Genomic DNA, 20,274 nt, shown 5'->3' on the forward strand with positions numbered 1-20,274 from the left:
GATGATAAACCGCCTGCTGCCGGTTCACTACAAAGAAAGCTGTGCGAAATACTTCATCGCAAACGGGCTCTCAGTGGATTTCATGATTATGTCACATAAGCGGGCGGATAACAGTTTTATTCTGTAAAACAGCACAACAGGTACCAACAGATCCCACTGTATAACTACACAGCACTTATTGCTATGACAACACGCATCTGCTCGTTGCTGGACTCTGGGGAACTCATGTATGTACAACCCAGATGCCATCCAGCTGCCCAGCATTCGCACTCCCACGCATCAAATCCACGTTAAGAGAAATTACATTAATATGCATGAGCACATACAGCAAAGTTAAAAAAAAATGCACAGTATTTGGAGATTACTTTAAAAGAAACGGGACTTAACCATTAACATATATATATATATATATATATATATATACTGAATAAACATGACAGTGCATTACTTTTTCTTTTTCAGAGTGGAACTATTTAGAAGCTGTTCTGGAGCGTTTACACTTTGGGTAAGTTATGTAATTATTGTGAACAAACTTAATTTATTGACGTGATAAGATTGAAAGCTCCAGAAGATCAAGACTTTGCCGTGAGATTTGTCATAGTTGGTTGAGTTTGTTCAATTACTGTCTCCATGATTAAGAATTCAGGGAGATTTGAGAAACATTAAAAATTAAGAGAAGTCTCAACTTTCACACGAACGTGGACAAAAAAAAAAAAAGATAAATGAATTAACAGCTTAAGAAAAGCAGAACAGCCTTCTTTTCATTTCGATTCCTTTTTATTTTATTTTATTGTAATATGAGCACAATGAGGTTTAGCATCATCTCCTCAAAATAAGAAAGGCCTCACCTGAAAAGAACAGAAGCTGAATGGCAGTAATTGTTGCTTTGGGACATGTGCAGTCATGTGAAAAATAAAGTTTTCATAGGTCTCTAATGTGTCCTGTGAAAAACTAAATACACCCTTACTGCTTCCATAGGAATTAAGAGGGTAAGTAGCAGCCAGGTGCTGATAATCAAAACCGCTTGGTTAATTGATCATCAGCAGGACTAGACATCACAGTAAATTCAACCCAAGGCCAGACTGTGCAGACTGCTCAGAGAAACTGCAGCAAAAAGGCTCTACACGTTAAAGGTCGTGACAGTACAGTTAAAAAAAAACACAAACAAACTGAACAATACGGCTTGTTGGGAAGGGGTTTCAGGATAAAGCCTCTGTTCTCTAACAAGAACGGGGCAGCACATCTCAGGTTTGCAAAGATGCACCTGAACAAACCACAAGACTTCTGGAATAATGTCTTTTTGACAACTCCTGAAAAACATTGGATGCAGCTGCTCAGCCATAGAAGCCCATTCCATGAAGCTCTCTACACACCGTTCTTGAGCTAATCTGAAGGCCATATGACATTTGGAGGTCTGTAGCAATCGACTCTGCAGAAAAGTTGGCGACCTCAGCGCACTTTGGGCCTCAGCACCTGCAAACTCCACTCTGTGATTTTACGTGGCCTACCACTTTGTGGCTGAGTTGCTGTTGTTCCCAAGCTCTTCCAGTTTGCTATAATACCACTAACAGTAATTTAGGAAATTTCCCGACTGCTCTTGTTGTACAGGTGGCATCCTATCACAATTACACACTGGAATTCACTGAGATCCTGAGAGTGACTCATTCTTTCACAACCGTTTGTAGAAGCAGTCTGCATGCCTAGGTGCTTGGTTTTATACACCTGTGGCCATGGAAGTGATTGGAACACCTGAATTCAGTGATTTGGATGGGTGCGTGAACACTTTTGGCAATATAGTGTAATTTTCCACGTGACTGTATATGGCATTCACTGGCCACAAGCACCCAAACGTTCATTTTCCATTCAGGAACATCATCCTTAAACTGCTCTGCTTTCACAGAGTGGTGAGTTCTTTCACATTTACATTTCTGAGAGACTCAGCCTCTTTGGGATACTTTCACACCCAGTCATGTTACTAATCAATGTCCCTAGCTCTGTATTACTCCTACCATATTCAATGCAATTTTCATTCTGTCTTATTTGTGTCATACAACATTTAAGACTGTCATGAAAAATCATTACAATGCTATAGGGAGAAATCCAACAATTTCCTTTGCGCACACACTTGACAACAACATAAACCCCCTCCCTTTTAACAGGAAGAAATCTCTGGCAGAACCAGGCTCAGGGAGGCGACCATCTGCCTTGATCAGTTGGGGTGAGGGGAAAGCAAAGACAAAAGAGAGACAATAAACAATATAACAGAAAGCGCTGTTTTTAATGGAGCCAGTAATAGCAGATCAGAAACATGTAGCTCAAGAGCTAAAAAAATACAAAAACTGCAGAAAGAGTGAGAACTCACAAAGTTACTGACATGTAATAGTGTAACATACTAGTAAATAGTGGATGAAAGAGATGAAAGTAGAGAAGAGGTGCTCTGTACATTATGGCATGTCTCCCAGCAGTCTGAGCCTATAACAACGTAACTGATCCAGCCTTAACTATAAACTTTATCAAAAATGTTTTAGGCCTAATTTTAAAAGTAGAGAAGATTTCTGTCTCCTGAGCCCAGACTGGGAGCTGATTCTGCAGGACAGGGCCTGATACCTGAAGGCTCTACCTCCCAGTATATTTTTCTAAAAAAAACTTCTAAGAACCACAGGGATATTCTGGGCCCCACAGGAAGCCAGTGATAAGTGGCTAACATGATGGAAATATCTTTCTTGCCACTTCTTGTCAGGTCACAGAGCTTTTAAACTTCCTGGTAATAAGGAATTACAATAGTCCAACCTGGTATTGGGATAACTCTGAGGTTGTAGGCTTCCCTCTAGTTCCAATCTGGTGTAGGACCAACGTGATAGGAGCAGACTGCATCACCATGGAAACCCAATTATCTTGCCATAACGTGGGAGGCATGGATCATGTATGATCCATGTGTAGATAGTGTAATTATTCACCCGCCTGCAGAAAGGAACTTTTGTCTTTTAGCAGTAAGAAATTGCAGTCTTTGGAATATAAGTGGTTCATATAGTCTGATATGCAATTACAAGGGCGCTGGGTTTTTATGAGTTTAATCAGTGTATTACAAACAAATTAAGTAAGTTTGAACCTACTGCAACAAACTTAAGAGAGTAAATATACTCTTTAAGCACTGACTAAATAATAGCACAGAGCACCTCCTGGAATCAAGTTGGGGTTTTATTGTTCACACTTAACAGCTGTCCATTAGTTACCTAGCAACATGTTGTGGTACTGGGGAAAGCCAACTTAGACAGTCTGAGCTTAGGCTGATGTTTGCACAATCTCATTCTTGTCTCACAACATGGTGTAATAGTATTATGATGCTCAGGTAAGTGGAATGGAGCGTGCTTCCTCTGTCCCGATAAAAATAACACACACACACACACACACACACACACGCTCATAAATTATTTCTCAAAGGGGGGATTTTAGCTAAGCGGTGCTCTAAATCGACCCTCTCCCGTTATGTGTCCAGATGTTATTTTAAGTCTTCAAACATTACATAACACATTCAGCTCAGGTGTGTTTGGCCCTCAGAAAACAGATAATTCACTGATAATCCATTAGATAATAACACAACCAATTTGACTAATGCAATTTCAATTTACAATAGCCCTTATCTAATCAAAGACAACAAATAACAAACCAACAAAACCTTAATTTTACTGATTGGGAACATGCATGTTCCATTTTGGCCCACAAAAACATACACAGTTATCTCAAAGTCCAACATAGGGGGTATGTTCATGCAGCTTGTACTTGTAGGCAGAGAAATGGGCTTCCACTGAACTACTATTTCTGAGAGTGCATGCCAGCAAAGAGGAAAATGAAATACTAGAGGCATGTGCAGTTATAACACAATGCAATGGGCAGTAGTACAAATGTGTTTGACTTTGCAGAACAAACAATGTTAAGATGCAAAGGAATGGCTGGGAATGGAAAGGAGGGGGGGGGGGGGGGGGTTCTTTATATGAATTATCTGAGATCTCTGTTCAAAGGTAAGTGATAGCTGACATATTTAAGAGATAAAAGAAAAGCTCACTGTATCAAAAAGCCTTGGTAAATACAGAAAGGTCAGGGAATAGATTCTTTGCTTTGAAATGTCAGCTGATTACTCTTTAACTGGCCACATGAAGCTAGTTGAAGGTCTTACAACATGAAAAAGAGGGGTAAAGTAATATGATACTTTGGATTAGATTAGTACTTTATTAATAAAAGAGAAGCAGATTTTTGGCACCTTTCACACATGCAGTCCTTTCTATTAACGTGACATCATCTGAATCTGTTGACTTCACATTTGAGCACCCTGATGATGTTTATATCAGTTCTAGTCGCATTGATTTATCAACATAAGTTTCAACAGTATACAGTTGGACATTATTGGGGGAAAAAATTAATGATAATAATATAAATATATATATATTTTTTTCCCCCACTTTGGAAATTGTCTAGAATCAAAAGAAAAATTTGGTGCTCAGCTGGTAGTTTACATGTATAAAGTCTTGAAATATAAAATACTGCAAACTAAACTCTTTTCTAAATGTAACACAACACTGAAATTCTCCTGGTTTCCAACCAAACTCCTACAGGTCCTTAGATGACAGGACTATAAAAAACAAAAATTTCCATCCATCCCCTTCCACTTCATCTTTTCAGGGTCACGGGGGTAGGAGCCTATCCCAGCTGTCATAGGGCAAGAGCAAGAGAGGACAACTCCACACAGAAAGGCCCGGGCCAAGGTGGAATCGAACCCTCGGTGTGAGGCAATAGACTCTAAAGGACAGTATGAGTCATCTTTTAGGTATACTGTTCCTTTTGCATTCATTTATTGGATAATGTTTTATTTATTTTTACAGTTATACGGGTATTTTATTTTGGTGTAAAACTTGCATTTTACAAACTTGATTATTGCTTTTTTTTAATATTGTACAAATCAAACATTTCATAAGCAACTTACACACCAAAAAAGTAAGTTCACCCAAAGACAAGTGGCATAATACCAGTTTCAGTACTTAAAGTAACTCATAGCCAACATACTGTTTATTAGAACTAAATCACTCATCTCCAGTGTTATTTATTACATGCTGTATCAAAGATGCACTAGTGATATCACACTGGCAAAAAAGGAAAATGAATCATTAATCTTAGTGTTAATACATTTAAGGCTGCTGTGCACATTTCCAACAAACATTCAAACTTTGTCGGCTCGGATTTACAGTTTCGACTTGTATACGACACATTAACTCTAATTTCAACTGTGTTGTTGCTTTAACAGTTCTAGAAGGAGAGAGGGCGTTACATTAAATGCAAGTAACCACAAATAAAGTCATTTTACTGATGCAAAGAGCTGCATCAATAACATTATAATTAGGGAAAACACAATGGCTGTTTTGTATAGATTTTATACAATATACTGTACCATTATTTAAAAAAAACAAAACAAAAAACTGTCTAGAATTACACAAACTGTTTGATTTTACTTTGGCATTTGTTGCTGTAATAATGACGTAAAAATATTGGTTCTTGAAACGTGTGAATGAATTAACAGTTGTGGAAGTACCAGAATATAAAGTGTTTTCCACAAGTACTAATGCATATTATAATCACTGCGAATGTCTTAAATGTCATTGTTCCCAAGCAGACCTTTTCACATAGTTTTCTTGTTCTGAGATCAGATATAACTGGATGTGTTACAAATGAGAAAACAAAAACATAACTGAGGCTCATTTCCAAACAAAGTGATCTGTCTCAGTTTGGGGTTTTTTTTTTGCATTACTGGAATACAAAGGCCACGGTGCAACTATGAAGTGAATTTGGGGGAGTGTTTGTACTCCACATGAGTCTTCAGTTCTTAGCTATTGCATTAGTCTGTGCATAGAAGTAGAACCACCACATTCGTGTTTGGGATGAGTGCCCTTAGAGTGTTTGACAGCCTCCTCCAACGACTTCCTTGTTACTAGTACTCGCACCACATCCTCTTTCTTCTTTGTTAGTTTTTTACGGGCATCATCATGAGTCACCATGGTCATGTCCCAACCGTTCACCTGAGAGGAAGAAAGGAACTTGGTTTGAAAAAAAGAAAAAGAAAAAAAACCCTCCAAAAATGAGCAAAAAACAAACAAACAAACACAAAACTGGAGCAGTTTCATGAAAGACATCACAGCACTGATTGTGAAGCACATAGTGCCATCTTGTGGATCCATAGATCAAAACTTGAGTTCAGTACACACCTGCATTATTTTGTCTCCTATCCTCAAGCCAGCCAATTCTGCTGGTCCTCCTGGTGATATCCTGGTCACATAAATGCCCTGTTGACAACACGAACAACTCATCATTTCATATTTTCACAACTGGAGAACAGGTCTGATTTAAAAAAGGTAATCCAAAATAATACAGGATATCCCTGAAGTACAGTTAAAGAGATGGTTTTTGTGAAGTCCAGACTGTCCAGACAGAATCACCCACCAACAGAGATGTATAGTAACGAAGTAGAACTACTTAAGTACTGCAGTTAAGTACTAAAATACAGTATCTGTACTTTATTGGAGTACATATTTTTTCCCCTACTTTCACTTTTACTCCACTATATATTTTTGATTAATTTAATACTTTTACTCCGATACATTTTTCACGTGCTGAATCATTACTCGTTACTATTATGAAAACGTTATTAATCATCCCCAAGTCATAGTATCAATGCCAGAGCGGTAGATGGCGCTGTCACGGTTTATGAAGCTGGCTCATCATTGGGCGATTTGAGCGATCAAGTCTATAAAAAAAACGCAGGCTTCGTCTCCGCCTTTTGCGCTGTTGCTTGCAAGTATTGAGGACAAAACGCGTCAGCTTACTGTCCAATATCGAGATGGATGACGTCCCAGGAACACCTTGTCCAGGTTTGTCTTTTAGCTGCTCTGTGGACTGCCCCTCTGGCCTTTTGAGATGTTTTATTTGTGTTTGTTTTTTTGTAAACACTTGTATGGCCTTTTATCATTGTACTCCAGCTTCAGCCAAATACATTGTGCCTTTCAAATGTTTGAAATAATATAAACAATGATAATCAAACTTTTGACTGCCTTTCTTTAATATACACAGTACTTGTACTTGTACTTTCGGTACTTGAGTAGCAATTTTTGAAATACTTCTACTTGCAATACTTAAGTACCAAAAAAATTGAGTACTTCTGTACTTCCACTTGAGTATGGTGTTGAAAGAACACTTCAACTTTTCTCAAGTCAATTTTTTTATATAGTACTTGTACTTCTACTCCACTCCTCTACTCCAGTACTTTATACATCTCTGCCCACCAATAATTTTTGCACAATACAGAACAGATACTTAGAGAAAACAAGACAAAGGCCCGCTGTTATTGGAACGACACAGCGGGTACATCCCTCACATCAAAGTTACTGTAATATATGAAATATGTTAATAAATTAAAGTCTCAAGGTGAAAAGGTAGAAGCCAGTATGTAAGTCTTATTCATCTATAACATGGCAGCACATCAGTACATTTCTGTCCCACCAGCTCAAAATGTGCAGTCAGCAGTGTGGCATGACTTTGTGTAAACCTGAAGTATTCCTTTCTGTGACTGAGTTTGTTTAGTTACCACCTTGGGCCATGAGGAATGTGTTCAGGCCTGTAGCTCACCAAAGTGGGATGACTGAAATTCTTGAGTTGAGATATTCACTGTCTCATTAAATTGAGGACAAGATCCACATAACCAAAACTAGTGACTTGAAGAAAGTCAAGCATAATGTCACAATATTTTTATTTGAAAATCATAGGACTTCTCAGGTATAGCTTTTAAAGGAGGCCTGTTCTGCTCATTTCCAGCTTAATGAAGCTCAAGCTTAAGTTCAATAAGGAAGATCTGCAATCAGTCATCCGCATTCTTTCCCAAGTTTTTTACCATTTCTCTATTTGACATCAACTCCACTTTCCCACACTGTCAAACTCAATGCTGACCCCTTCTCTTCTAGTCCAATCATCTTTCTGCCCACCTTCCTTGAGCCAATCGGCCTCCCTCAGTGTGCTTTAAATATCACTGCTTACCTGTTATTCTCCATTCATTCATGCAACCCACCTCCTCCCCTTCACCACCCAAAAGCTCCTTCCAAGCCTCCATCTTAGTCTCCACAACCACCAGTGTCTAGACTATGGGGGTCCTGCCTAATTCCTATCTCTACTGGGATACCTTCAGCTTCAATGGGCCATTGGAGTCTAACTGCTAAACAGCTATGTGTATTATCGATAAATCTTGTTCAATTTCTCCTAATGATCTCTCCTTATTGAAATAATTTTATTTTGCATAATTCACAGTTCAAAATAATCCTAATCTGCACTGGCCCTTAGTACAAGAGGGTACGTAGAGCAGGTCATCTACTAATCAGAAGGTCAGTGGTTTGATTCCTGGCTGCTTCAGTCTGCATGCCAAAGTATCCTTGTGCAAGATACTGAAGCCCAAGTTGCTCTCTGGTGTATTCACTGGAGTGAATGTGTGTGAATGTTAAAAAGAAAGCACAAAGGTGCAGAAAAAAGTGCTTGCATGAATTGGTGAATGAAGCATGTTGTATAAAGCACTTTGAGAGCTCAAGTAGAGTAGAAAAGCGCTATATAAGAACCAGTCCATTTACCATTCACCATTCAGGACCAAGAGTACAAAAAAACTGTCTGAAATTGAGAATTTAGGGGAGGATGAAGCCTGACCTTTGTGCTAACAAGGAACAGGTACACATAGGCTGACCTCATTATTTTACACTTTGACCATGTTTAAGTAAAATCCACCACTGTTAACATGTATAAAGATGATAGAAAACACGTAAAAGTAGAAAAAGTCCACTTTAAAACATTCTGACTTAACTTTTTAATATCTAATTTCTGATTTTAGTCCTTTCACCACATCATAGTGAAATTGAAACCAGCCTCTCACACTGGTGTGGCTGATGCAGCAAAGTCTGACAATGACTGGAACTGCTTTTCTGACTGTGTCAGTGAAATTATTGTGTCCTCATTCATCCCATGCTCTGAACACGTTTTGTTTGTGTATCATATCACTACAGCAAACTATGAACAAAGACAGTTGGAGAGAATCAAAGTCAAAAAGACTCACTTTGTCAGACTTGTCCTCAGAGAAGGGATTCTGCCCAGGGTCCTGGTCTATCCCTCCTCCGATGCTGAAGCCAAGGATCAGATTCTCTCCTTGCCGCAGCTTCTGAATTTCAATTCGTTGCTGTTTAACAAAAGAAAACAAATCAAAAAAGTGTTGAGGAAAAGAGTGGGTAGGCGTATCGTCCAGCTTTCTCATGAACTGAAGTGAGGGTGTAGGCACATGTTTCATATTTTTATATTAACTCCCAAATGACATTCAGATTGCAGTAATTACATAAAGATAGCCAACTTATCATCCTGTCCGGTAGTAAAGCACTGATTTATCCACCACAAACTAATTTTCTAGATTTCAGTTTAGGCAAACAGTTGATCTCAGAGACCGTTTCTTATTAACTCGAGTCCATAGGCAGACACTTTATTAATGGACCCTACCCTTGACACTGACAAGCAGCTGCAGGCTCACCACATCACAGAGACGGATGACTCAGAGGGACTCTTCAAACACAAAGACTGCCTGTGTGTGCAACAGTGAATAATCAGACAGCCTCTCACTGGTGTGGCTGATGCAGCGAAGTCTGACAATGACTGGAACTGCTTCTTTCTCATAAAGTAAAAGGGAGTTCATAAGCCTGATAGGCAGACCTTTCATGACTGTGTTAAGTCAGCATGCAAGGGTCCTGTTGGGTCCGGGTGACATACATTTTGTCATGAAAGGGTGAATGCAAGGCTCCATATGGAAGTCTGCACAACCTTAAAGAACACTAACACATGGCAAATGTAAAAGTAGTATAACAGGAATGACTGGTCCATGGTGTCTACAGCTGTGTCCAGAAGGAAGTATAATCCCAAATTGATAACAGGTCGACTGCTCCCAAAAAATTGCTATGGTATTGCTTGGTCTGTTCATGTTGTTGGCAAACTGATAATACTTTATCACACTGAGAAAAAAAATAGAGGTGGTTGATATTCTCTCTGCAGCTTGTTGGTAGGTGGTTGCTAGGCATATATAATTCAACGTTTGTGGATATAAATGAAATGTTACAGGTATGAAACAAAAATGACAGAATGCTTTTATGAAGCATATCGGTGCATTAACACAACAAATGGGTCCTTTTAGCCTGTTGCTAGGTGGTTGTTTTCTCATCTATATCAGATATTATGACTCATCACAATACCTGATATAGATAAGAACCTTCAAGGGCCTAACATGTACCTGTGTACCAAGTTTGGTTGTTCAACTCCTAGTGATCTAGGAGGAGTTCACGTGCAACCCCCCCCCCCAAAAAAACACAAACACAAACACACACACACACACACACACACACACACACACAGCCAGAGTTTGTGTATTACAGTAAGATTGCTAAAAAGGCTAAATACCTATTTTTGTTTAGGTCTATTACATCACTGCCTGTGAACATTTTAGTAATACATATTTCTTAAAAATATACTGCACTTTTGACTGCATAAACATTTCAAATTATGTAACTGTAGCAGCTACGCACTGTTTGTTCTGTCTGGGTTCATTTCTGTAAATATTGTATAAAAATCATAAAAAAAAAAATAAAAAGAAAAGAAAAGTAACTTCTCACCTGTACCCTTCAGGATAAACTTATTTTGTTTATGTACAATAATTGTAGTATATTTAATGATTTCATACAAAATTTTAACATCATAAAATAAACATTTTCCAACTTACAGGCTTTTGAAGTACAAAGAAGTGGTTCAAAATTTGCCATTTTTTGCAGCCTTTTTGATCCCTCATAACTTTATAAGTACAAGAAGGTAGCCACATGCACTTTTCAGGCAGAAAAAACACTTTAAAAACACATTTTTATACAGAGCCTAAATGCATTTTTCAGCCCTGAAATTTTTTTTGTGACTACCGCCTTCATTTGAGAATTAATGACTCAAATACCTGAAAAATTAATGGGAATTTAGACACACCCTTATGTACTTCAAGGGTGTTTAACTTGAAAAACAGCAATAGTACAGTTATTGTACAAGTGAGGACATTACCTCACCTCTTTCGTATTTTATTACAGGTGATGGCTTTATTTGAGGTGTATTTTAAGCAGTCAGGGCACAACTGAATAATTATGAAAAATAAATAAATAAAAGAAACTGATCCCCCCCCCACACACACACACACACACGGAAATCACTGACTTCTGTTTCCCGAATTTTGACAAAAACAAATTGTCTATCATTTCAATGTTTTACCCTATTTCTTCTCTGAGCTGTAAAGTGCTGGTCAAACCAATCAACCTGAACAGTTCACTTTGGCCTCTGGGGAGTTGTGGCAGGAATTTATTACTGTTATTTTCAAGAATTAGAAAGGCAAACATTCACGTCACTGTCTTACAGTCAGAGCCTGTACGTTTCACTGGCCTGCTCCATACCCTTCGTATACTTGAGACAACTCGGGCCTGCTAAAATCCCAGCCATCCAACTCCAGTTATATCTTCAGCTTTGTAGCATTGGTCACAAACGTGTACTCGGAGTTGTGATATTTTGCCAACAAACAGTACTTTAAAACACTACGTGAGGCTGCGTGTAGAAGACCAGGAAGACCACCACGGTGGTGACGCCCATTTTCTAAAGAGCTGTTTTCTGTCGATAAATTCAGTTGCCTTTAAATTAACGGTCAACAAAATGCCCAGTTTTTTTTGCTGCAGTGATTTTAACGAGTTATTCGGTTAAATTTAATTGTGTGCATAAAGTGCTAATATCTGTTCAGCTACTCACCGTACTGCTTTTAGCTAAACAAAAAAGTCACCGTCCAGGTAACAAAACGTTAGTTAGCGGCGTATAGTTCCCTATCATGAGTTAGTTCAGAGTTTGCACCGACATGGTTTAATCTAATGTTAAAGTCGGACAAGAAGCCGAACAATAGAGTCTCGGTCAATGGGAAGAGCTACACACTCTCCAAACTTACCACAACAGCAGTGACCGGCTGACCTGGGACGAAAGACATACTCTCGCTGGGCTGTTTGGCTTAAATAGAGACTAAACTTCCAACAAATGCTGTTGTTAAAAAAAAACAAAAGAAAAGAAAAGAGGCTGGGGCTAGCGGGACAACTTTACATGAGACAGAGGAGAAAACCAAGCTGGAACCCAACGGCCTCACACATGATGTCACTTCGCCCTCCTCCCCCTTCAGGCGATCGGGGTTGTGTGTTTTGTCACACCTTGGTAGCCAGGGAGGGCGGTGTTTAACCGCTGGCAGTCGTCCTATAATGACTGAACTGAAATGAAAACGAATCGAACTCATCACGGAATTCTTGGCCCTCCTTGACTCAGGGGCACAATTATATGTAATCTGACTTTTATGATTGATTTTGGACAGTTGCACGGCACTTTGTTTGGCTTTACTTTTGCGCTCAATCACATAGACGGCAGTTATATCTAGAAAAAAGAAGCGGCTGTTTAAAGTGTTAAAAATGTAAAAAAAAAAAAAAAAGAAAGAAAAGCAAAAGAAAGAAACAAAGAAAAAAAGAAAAGCCTTTTTTTTAAAAAAAAAAGCCCTGATCGAGGTTAAAAAAAGGGTGAGATAAACATGGAAGGTGTTACTTAATGCTACACAGCTGAACAAAAACAATACAACAAATAGATATCTGAGCTTTTTTACCCCCTCACGAAAGTTGGGGACCATAATTGTAATAAGTATATAGACTCAATTTAATTTATATAGCAGCAAATCACAACAAATAGTCACGTCAAGGCGTCCACTATATTAGGTACGCCTTTATTAGACGTTCAAGTACTCCATAAAGCAAACATCTAATCAGTCAATCGCATGGCAGCAAGTCAGTGCATTTAGATGTGTAGACTGGACAAAACGACCTGGTGAAGTTCAAAGTGAGCATCAGAATGGGGAAGAAAGGTGATTTAAGTGACTTTGAACGTGGCATGGCTGTTGATGCCAGACAGGTTGCTCTGAGTATTTCAGAAACCACTGATCTGCTGGTTTTTTCTCTCGCAACCATCTCTAGGGTTTATGGTCTGAAAAAGAGAAAATATCCAGTGAGCAGCAGTTCTCTGGCTGAAAATGCCTAGCTGATACCAGAGGTGAAAGGAGAATAGACAGAGTGCTTCAAACTGATAGGAAGGCAACAGTAACTTAATCACTTGTTATAACCAAGATATGCAGAAGAGCATCTCTGAACACATGTCAAACCTTGAAACAGATGAGCTACAGCAGCAGAAGACCACACTGGGTGCCACTCCTGTTAGCTAAGAACAGGAAACTGAGGCTAAAGTTCACACAGGCCCACCAAAAATTGGACAATAGAGGACTGGAAAAATGTTGCCTAGTCTGATGTGTCTCAATTTCTGCTGTGACATTCGGATGTTAGGGTCAGAATTTGGCTTAAACAAAATGAAAGCATGGCTCCATCTTGCCTTGTATGAATAGTTCAGGCTGCTAGTGGTGATGCAATGGTGTGGGGAATATTTTTGTGGCACACTTTGGGCCCCTTAGTACCAACTGAGCTTTATTTCAACACCACAGCCTACCTGAGTATTGTTGCTGAACATGTCCATCCCTTTATGGCCACAATGTACCCATCTTCTTATGGCTGCTTTCAGCAGAATAACGCACCATGTCACAAAGCTCAAATCATCTCTGTTTTCTTGAACATTGCAGTGAATTCACTGTACTCAAATGGCCCCCACAGTCATAAGATCTCAATCTAGTAGAGCACCTTTAGCATCATGGATGTTCAGCATACAAATCTGCAGCAACTGTGTGATGCCATCATGTCAATATGGATCATAATCTCTTAGGAATGTTTGCAGCAACTTGTTGCAGTTTATAAACTGCAACAAGTTGCTGCAAACTCTTAGGAATGTTTGCAGCAACTTGTTGAATTTATGCCACAAAGAATTAAGGCAGTGAAGGCAAAGAAGGGTCCAAGCCGGCAGTGTCAAGGCGTAACTAATAAAGTGACTGGTGAGTGTATATCTGTTCAAGATAGCAAAATAGTCTTAGCTATTAAATTGAAGTGCAATTTGAAGTCTGCTTTTTTCAGTCAAATTTTCCTTTAAACTAATAAAGTAAAACATTAAAAAAAAATAGCAAACATTTAAAGCCAGATACAAACACTGTTGTACTACTTATTCTGCAAGCATCAGATGTGTTTTGCTGCCACAAGAGGGCAGTCTATACAAGAGTGACTGACAATGAGACACAAAAGGCCAAGTTAGAAAGGGAGTGTCATGCAATAAAGATTGCTGGAGAGATTAAACACTGGGTGGTAATGACACACTAATAACGACTGAATATTTTAAGTGCTTTATTAACTCTGTATTTAAAAAAATACATCCTTCATATATTATCTTGTCATAGACATGAATATGAAATGTGGTCTCCTGTAATCCTTATGTCTAGGTATCACTAGTCAGCCATTTATCTTAAAATTGAAATGGTCCTTTTAGGAAAATTCACATTCTGTGTTCACCAGTTTTAAAAAGGTGAATTTAACAGACCTCCATTTTTTTCACCTTTAACAAATGACCAGTTTCTGCATTCTCTCTCTCTCTCTCTCTCTCTCTCAGCATCTCTGTCATACTTCTGATCAGAGATCTGCATGTGATGCAACAGCCTTCCACCTTTATTCAAAGCAGCTGTTATTTCTTCTTTACATGTGCTATCTAAAACTTCTCCTTAGCACATTCAGACTTTAATATCCTACCAAATCAGCATATGAAAAAATGTAACCTCCATTTAAAAGCATAACCTGTAAAGGTGGCAGAAAATTGGCTTCAGGTAGACACCTATATAATGCATTTATTGCAATGCTTATTTTTATGTAACGCTATTTATCTGTTTAGATTTTCTTTAAAGCATATATAATTTGGCACAACTTAAAATTAAATATTCCAAGCTCCCTTAACTTGAAAGAAATAGATTGATATTATGGTAAATATGGCAGCCGTTAGCTTAGCACATAGACAGGAAATAGGATGAGACAGCTATCCTGTCTCACTCATCTGTTATCTTATTTAAAAAAGCATACATGTATCTCTCACTGTGAATTAATGCCTTACTGGTAAAATACTTTGACATTAAGTCATTCATAAGGTGAAACCTACATGTGAATAAAGATCATAAAGTTTTGAAGGAAGCAGGATTTTTCAGCATGGAGGCTATCACATCCTCTCATTTGTATGCACTGCTCAGATAAGGATACATGTGCACATTAACCCTCTTCTTTGATTTGACTCTCTTATTTATTATAGTTTCAGGTGATTACATTGCTGTGGATCAGAAGCCTGGGGCAAAAGGTGGTGGTGGCATGTACTCTAAGGGTAACACTTCATCAGTCAGCCTTGGATGAGTGCAGGTGGAGGAAAGTGGTGGCTCACAAAAGGTCTGCTGCCCTGTGATCTCCTGGTACTCGTGCTCAGCATTTTCACCCCTGTTAGTTGTCTCCGTGTTAATCTCTGAATATGAATTATCCTGCAGAGGTTCCCTCTTCTTGTGGAATTTCTTCTTGAAGTTCTTTAGGTTGATGACGGCTGACAACTTTGCTTCCTGGTTCTTCACATGCGGGATGTTGGTACAGGGTGGTTGTTCAGAGCCCGTGAGAGTGGGCAGGCTCTCAGGTGCAGAGACCGTTCTGGTAGCCTGAATCTGCTTTAGAGCCACGCAGTTTCGAGAAGGGACTTCAGGTGGTTGGTTGGATGGAGGGTTGTCGGCCATATATCTCTTCCTCGTCATTGGTGCAGGCTGTAAATCATAAACATAAAAGATGCACAGATTTTTTTTTTCTTTTCAACTTTTTTTTACTTTTAAACATGCATGCCACTATTCCTGCAAACCTACTGATCACAAGTAAATATCCTTTCACATCAAGATTTAGATTCATACCTGAAATCACCAGACTCAACCCCTTATAAATTACTAAAAGGATGCTGGCTCCAAAGAAAACCTTTTGAATGAAAGCCTTTTCACCAGTTTAAACAGAAAAGGTATGTGTGTCTTTAATTTTCAGAGCTTAAAGAATAGTTTTCATGGTCATTTTTACCGGTGCTGTAGGTGGGGTGGTTCTGTCTTGGAACTCATCTTCTAAAGATGGGTAAAGCCTATCTGATTGACTTTTTTTTGACAAAGGTGGTGAGTTCCCCAGATTATTTGGGCGGTAAGGAAGGGCGGGTGGGATATCCTCTTGCAATCCTGGCTGACTTATACTAGGAAGCTGGGAGTTGTTTGGTGGCAAACTGGTCCTGGAGCCTGGGCCTCTTGAGGGAAACAGTAGTTCTGCATAGTCAGTCCTGTCATTTGAGGCCTGACATAAGATCAGACATAAAAACAGAGCAAGTGTTGATATTTTTTTCTTTCTTAAAGAAAATATGCTGCACAGATGTTTTATTGTAATTTAAACAGCTAAACTTTATATCATGCCCTAAAATGTAAAGCCATAGTTTACAATAACATGTATAAAGTTGAGACACCTGTATACAGGAAGGTTAACACATGTTCTTACCTGTCCACAAGGAATAGTCAACACCTGAGAGTAAGGCATGATGGGAGTCCTTCGATGAAAGTCAACCAGGTCCTGCAGAAACCGGTGATACCTGTTCTCCCCCACTATAATGTAATAGCCATCCTTGAGTGCATCAATCATGAAATGTCTGCATCGGTCCTCGGCACTATGAGGTCAGTACATTAGAGTGAGCAGAGTGGAGCTCAGTCAAACTGTGTTTGAGTGTGTGAGTGCATACTCTTAAAAATAAAGTTTCTACCATGCCGCAAACACTCACCGGTACGAGAGAGTGTAGCCGATCCTGCTCTCGCTCACTCTGATGAGGAAGTAACCCGGAGGCTTAGACACGAGCAGTTCCTCTGCTGTCCTACACAAATTGCCACAAACAAAGGCCTCTTTGATGCATGCACTTCATTCTGTAAATTTTACGGTGTGGGTTTATTTATAAACTGCAACTGCGGAGTCACATTTCCATGATAATCACAGTGGGAATCAGCCTGGCCTTTGCACATATTTTAGAACATGTTTTTCCATGCGCAGGCGTATCTATCAAATAGAAACTTCTGATATTGTGTTAATAAAATAAACAGTATGCTACACCTAAAAATAACCCCAATATATATTAGGTTGTGAATATCTATCTGGATGTAGAGGAAGAATTCCCACCTATGGCCAATTTAGAATCACCAGCTAATCTAACATGCATGTCTTTAGGCTGCACAAGGAAGCCAGAGTACCCGCAGAAAAACCACACAGGCACAGGGAGAACATGCAAAACCAGCCAGGAGAATTGGACCCAGGAGCCTCTCGCTGCAGGCAACAGTGCTAACCACTGTGTTACCATAATTAAACATCCTAAACTGTCAAAAATACATAAGACTTTTTTTCTAACCATAATTAATAATTTAATTTACAGCTTTAAAACATGATAAGGGCGAAATATACCATTGAGAACTGCCCATAGATGCTAATCACATCTTATAGTTGTAGTAATAACAGAAAATGAGTTTGAAATTACTCACAAGTATGCATAATTACATATTTATATAAATGTGTTTGTTTAAAAAAAAAAGTGAATTAAATAAGAGGTGGTTAGTTTAATTTGACCTAAATTTTCTGCTCTTGTGCTGAAGTTTGTGTCCCAGTGGCAAGTGGGTCACAGATTGGCATTAGAACTTTACATATGACTGGGAAATATTCACAATTTATGGCCAACAGCCTGTTTTGTTTATGTTTTTTTTAATCAGATTTTTAAAGAAATGCATCACTTTCTTTGACGAGCGTGAAGACAGGCTTCTAACCAGGAAAATTTCACAGGCCGGCACTTAGGGACGACTGGGGGTCGGGGGCCTCATGGGATTTTCTGGTTTCTAAGCGGGCTGCATCACTCTTGACCTTGGGAAATACTGTACTACACACTATGGAGTCACTATGTACTAACTAAAGAAAACCTGCAAAGTAAAAGATTAGTTTTAGTTACAGTCTCCAAAAGTAGGGTTAAAAAAAAAAAAGCAGGAAAAGTAAATGCAAATCTCTGTTAATGCATGCCTGTAGTTAGATGTTTTAAAGGCTGTTATATGGGGCGTTGGAAAGAAAATCTAACCCTTGTGTGCTTCCTGAAACATTGGACTACTTCCTAAAAATGTGACATCTGAGAGATTTAACACTTTACCTGTTTATGCTTTGCATTTTCACTCATTCTTACATTACAGCTGCATTTTATATCTTACTTGTTGCCATTTTTGCTCCTTTCTGGAGCAAAAGTGGCAGGTAACTAAACTTAAACACAATATTTTAGATATGAAAAAAACATTAATGAAGGCACAAAGCATTTACAAAAAATGCAGTTCCACTGCATGCCATGCCATGGCATCTTTAGCTTGCAGGATTTCTTTTGGTCACCCACATCCACTCGAGTAGATGGAAGGTAATGATAGACCTCATAAACTTACTTTCTGGAAATGATCCCGTGAAACCACTCTGGGACTACACCGTTCTTGATGACATACTGGAGCTGAGACTCTGTGAACCAGGTGTAAGGATCATTTTGCCCTTTAAACGACTGACTTCCCTCCATCCTCCCGCAAAATGGTTCATTTAACCCTCAGTTGTGGCTGTTGGAAAAGTGACTGAACACAAAGACCTGTAAATGAAGAAGTTACAGTTTACTGACTCCAAACATTAAGTATACAAATATAGCCCAAACCACACAGAGGTGAAAGAGCTGCCATTTAATTTGCATTTTTAAATATTCATTGTTCCTGTTTCGGGTGAAGTGTTCTGTGGTAACTATGAATAGTTCCTCATCCATCCATTCATTTTCTTCCGTTTATCCAATTCAGGGTCACGGGGAATAGTTCTTCAGTTGAATTATAAGAGTTCCTTTGCGTTTTAAAAATCTCAAATATAATAGCAACATAGAGCTAAATATCAAGTCTATACATTGATACTTATATTTACAGCAGTTCCAACAGTTGGAAGACCTTGTCAATTATATTTGTTAATTAATCTTAAATTTAAAATATTAACACATAATTTATTACAAAACATTGATTTTGTGAACAAAACTCAAAACTGGTTTCAAATATAACTCATAGCAGAAGTTACTTACTCTGTCTGGCAGCTCCGAGACAAAATGACACAGCTGAGCTCACTCACCTGAAAAAAACCTGCCCGGGGGCGGAGTCAAAACCCTTCTCGATCAAAGTACAGCACAGCAGCATTTTAAATATGGTAGCTTTTAAGAGCTGCACACATTGAGAAAGCACTGAATAACGTCTCCAAATAAAACATTATCCAAACTATTCAGATACTCCACATATGTTAAGACAGAACACACATGGATCAGTAGCATTAAGTGTGTCCAAGGATGTATACACGTGTTCAACACTGTGGAGGAAATGAACTTCAAATGATTGTTTAGATGGAAGAGATAAGAAATATGATTTTCTCAATATTTTGCAGTTGTCCTGCTTTATTCCAAGACTAGATTTTTATAGAAAGCAGAAAAACGATACACATTTGGAAAGTTTCACAGACAGCAATGACTGCACACATCCACATGCTGAAGTTCCAGCTACAGTTGCACCTGCATCATTTCAAGTCAGTTATCATTAGTAAAAACATGTATCAGTGCGTGAGCTATAGGTCACTAGCTTTTAAGGAAAAGTAGAAAAGGAACTTCCTGCTCATGTAGGACAAAGGTGCATGATTACTCTCAAAAAGGAACTTCTAATTTTGGCATGTGTGCTGCTGTCTGACTAATTAAGTGACTTATTGACTGATTTCCAATTCAATAAAAAAATTCCCAGTAAAAAAAATACTAATGGTTTCAGAGAAACTTCTCCACCCACATGATGACTGTCAAAACTAAAAATGCCAGAACAAAGGTCAAAGTCTTTGTTGTTGGATTTCCTCCCAAAGTTGTGTGTCAAGCAGAAGTTATGAGCGCCAGCGTAAACGTTTCTGCGGGGCTCGTCCCTATTTGCACACAAAACCCCCCCACCTACACACTCCACCCCTTCCCCACTTTTATGAGAAAAAAAAAGTAGATTTATCTTTTTCAAACCTTTTGGTGAACCCAGTTACCAGGCAATGATTAATCCTAATATGTAATCTTCTCAAGCAAACAAGCCCTTATACACTTCCTTAAAGC

General features: G+C 38.7%; 2 protein-coding genes across 2 annotated transcripts; both read right to left on the reverse strand.

The window, feature by feature from the left end:
* Positions 1 to 5,033: 5,033 nt before the first annotated feature.
* Positions 5,034 to 12,275, reverse strand: tax1bp3 (Tax1 (human T-cell leukemia virus type I) binding protein 3). Its single transcript, XM_030727489.1, has 4 exons — positions 12,068 to 12,275; positions 9,131 to 9,250; positions 6,252 to 6,329; positions 5,034 to 6,065 (listed from the first exon to the last, which is right to left on the reverse strand). Exons 1-4 carry the CDS (start codon positions 12,104 to 12,106, stop codon positions 5,877 to 5,879), a joined length of 426 nt encoding a protein of 141 aa, XP_030583349.1. The 5' UTR covers positions 12,107 to 12,275; the 3' UTR covers positions 5,034 to 5,876.
* Positions 12,276 to 14,429: 2,154 nt separating this feature from the next.
* Positions 14,430 to 19,249, reverse strand: hsh2d (hematopoietic SH2 domain containing). The gene is made up of 6 exons (XM_030728005.1): positions 19,231 to 19,249; positions 18,572 to 18,762; positions 16,897 to 16,986; positions 16,620 to 16,785; positions 16,161 to 16,421; positions 14,430 to 15,862 (listed from the first exon to the last, which is right to left on the reverse strand). The coding sequence occupies exons 2-6, from the start codon at positions 18,694 to 18,696 to the stop codon at positions 15,398 to 15,400; spliced, it is 1,107 nt and encodes a 368-aa protein (XP_030583865.1). The 5' UTR covers positions 18,697 to 18,762; positions 19,231 to 19,249; the 3' UTR covers positions 14,430 to 15,397.
* Positions 19,250 to 20,274: the final 1,025 nt, after the last annotated feature.

This window comes from Archocentrus centrarchus, chromosome 4 (genome assembly GCF_007364275.1).
Source record: "Archocentrus centrarchus isolate MPI-CPG fArcCen1 chromosome 4, fArcCen1, whole genome shotgun sequence".
NCBI lineage: Eukaryota > Metazoa > Chordata > Actinopteri > Cichliformes > Cichlidae > Archocentrus > Archocentrus centrarchus.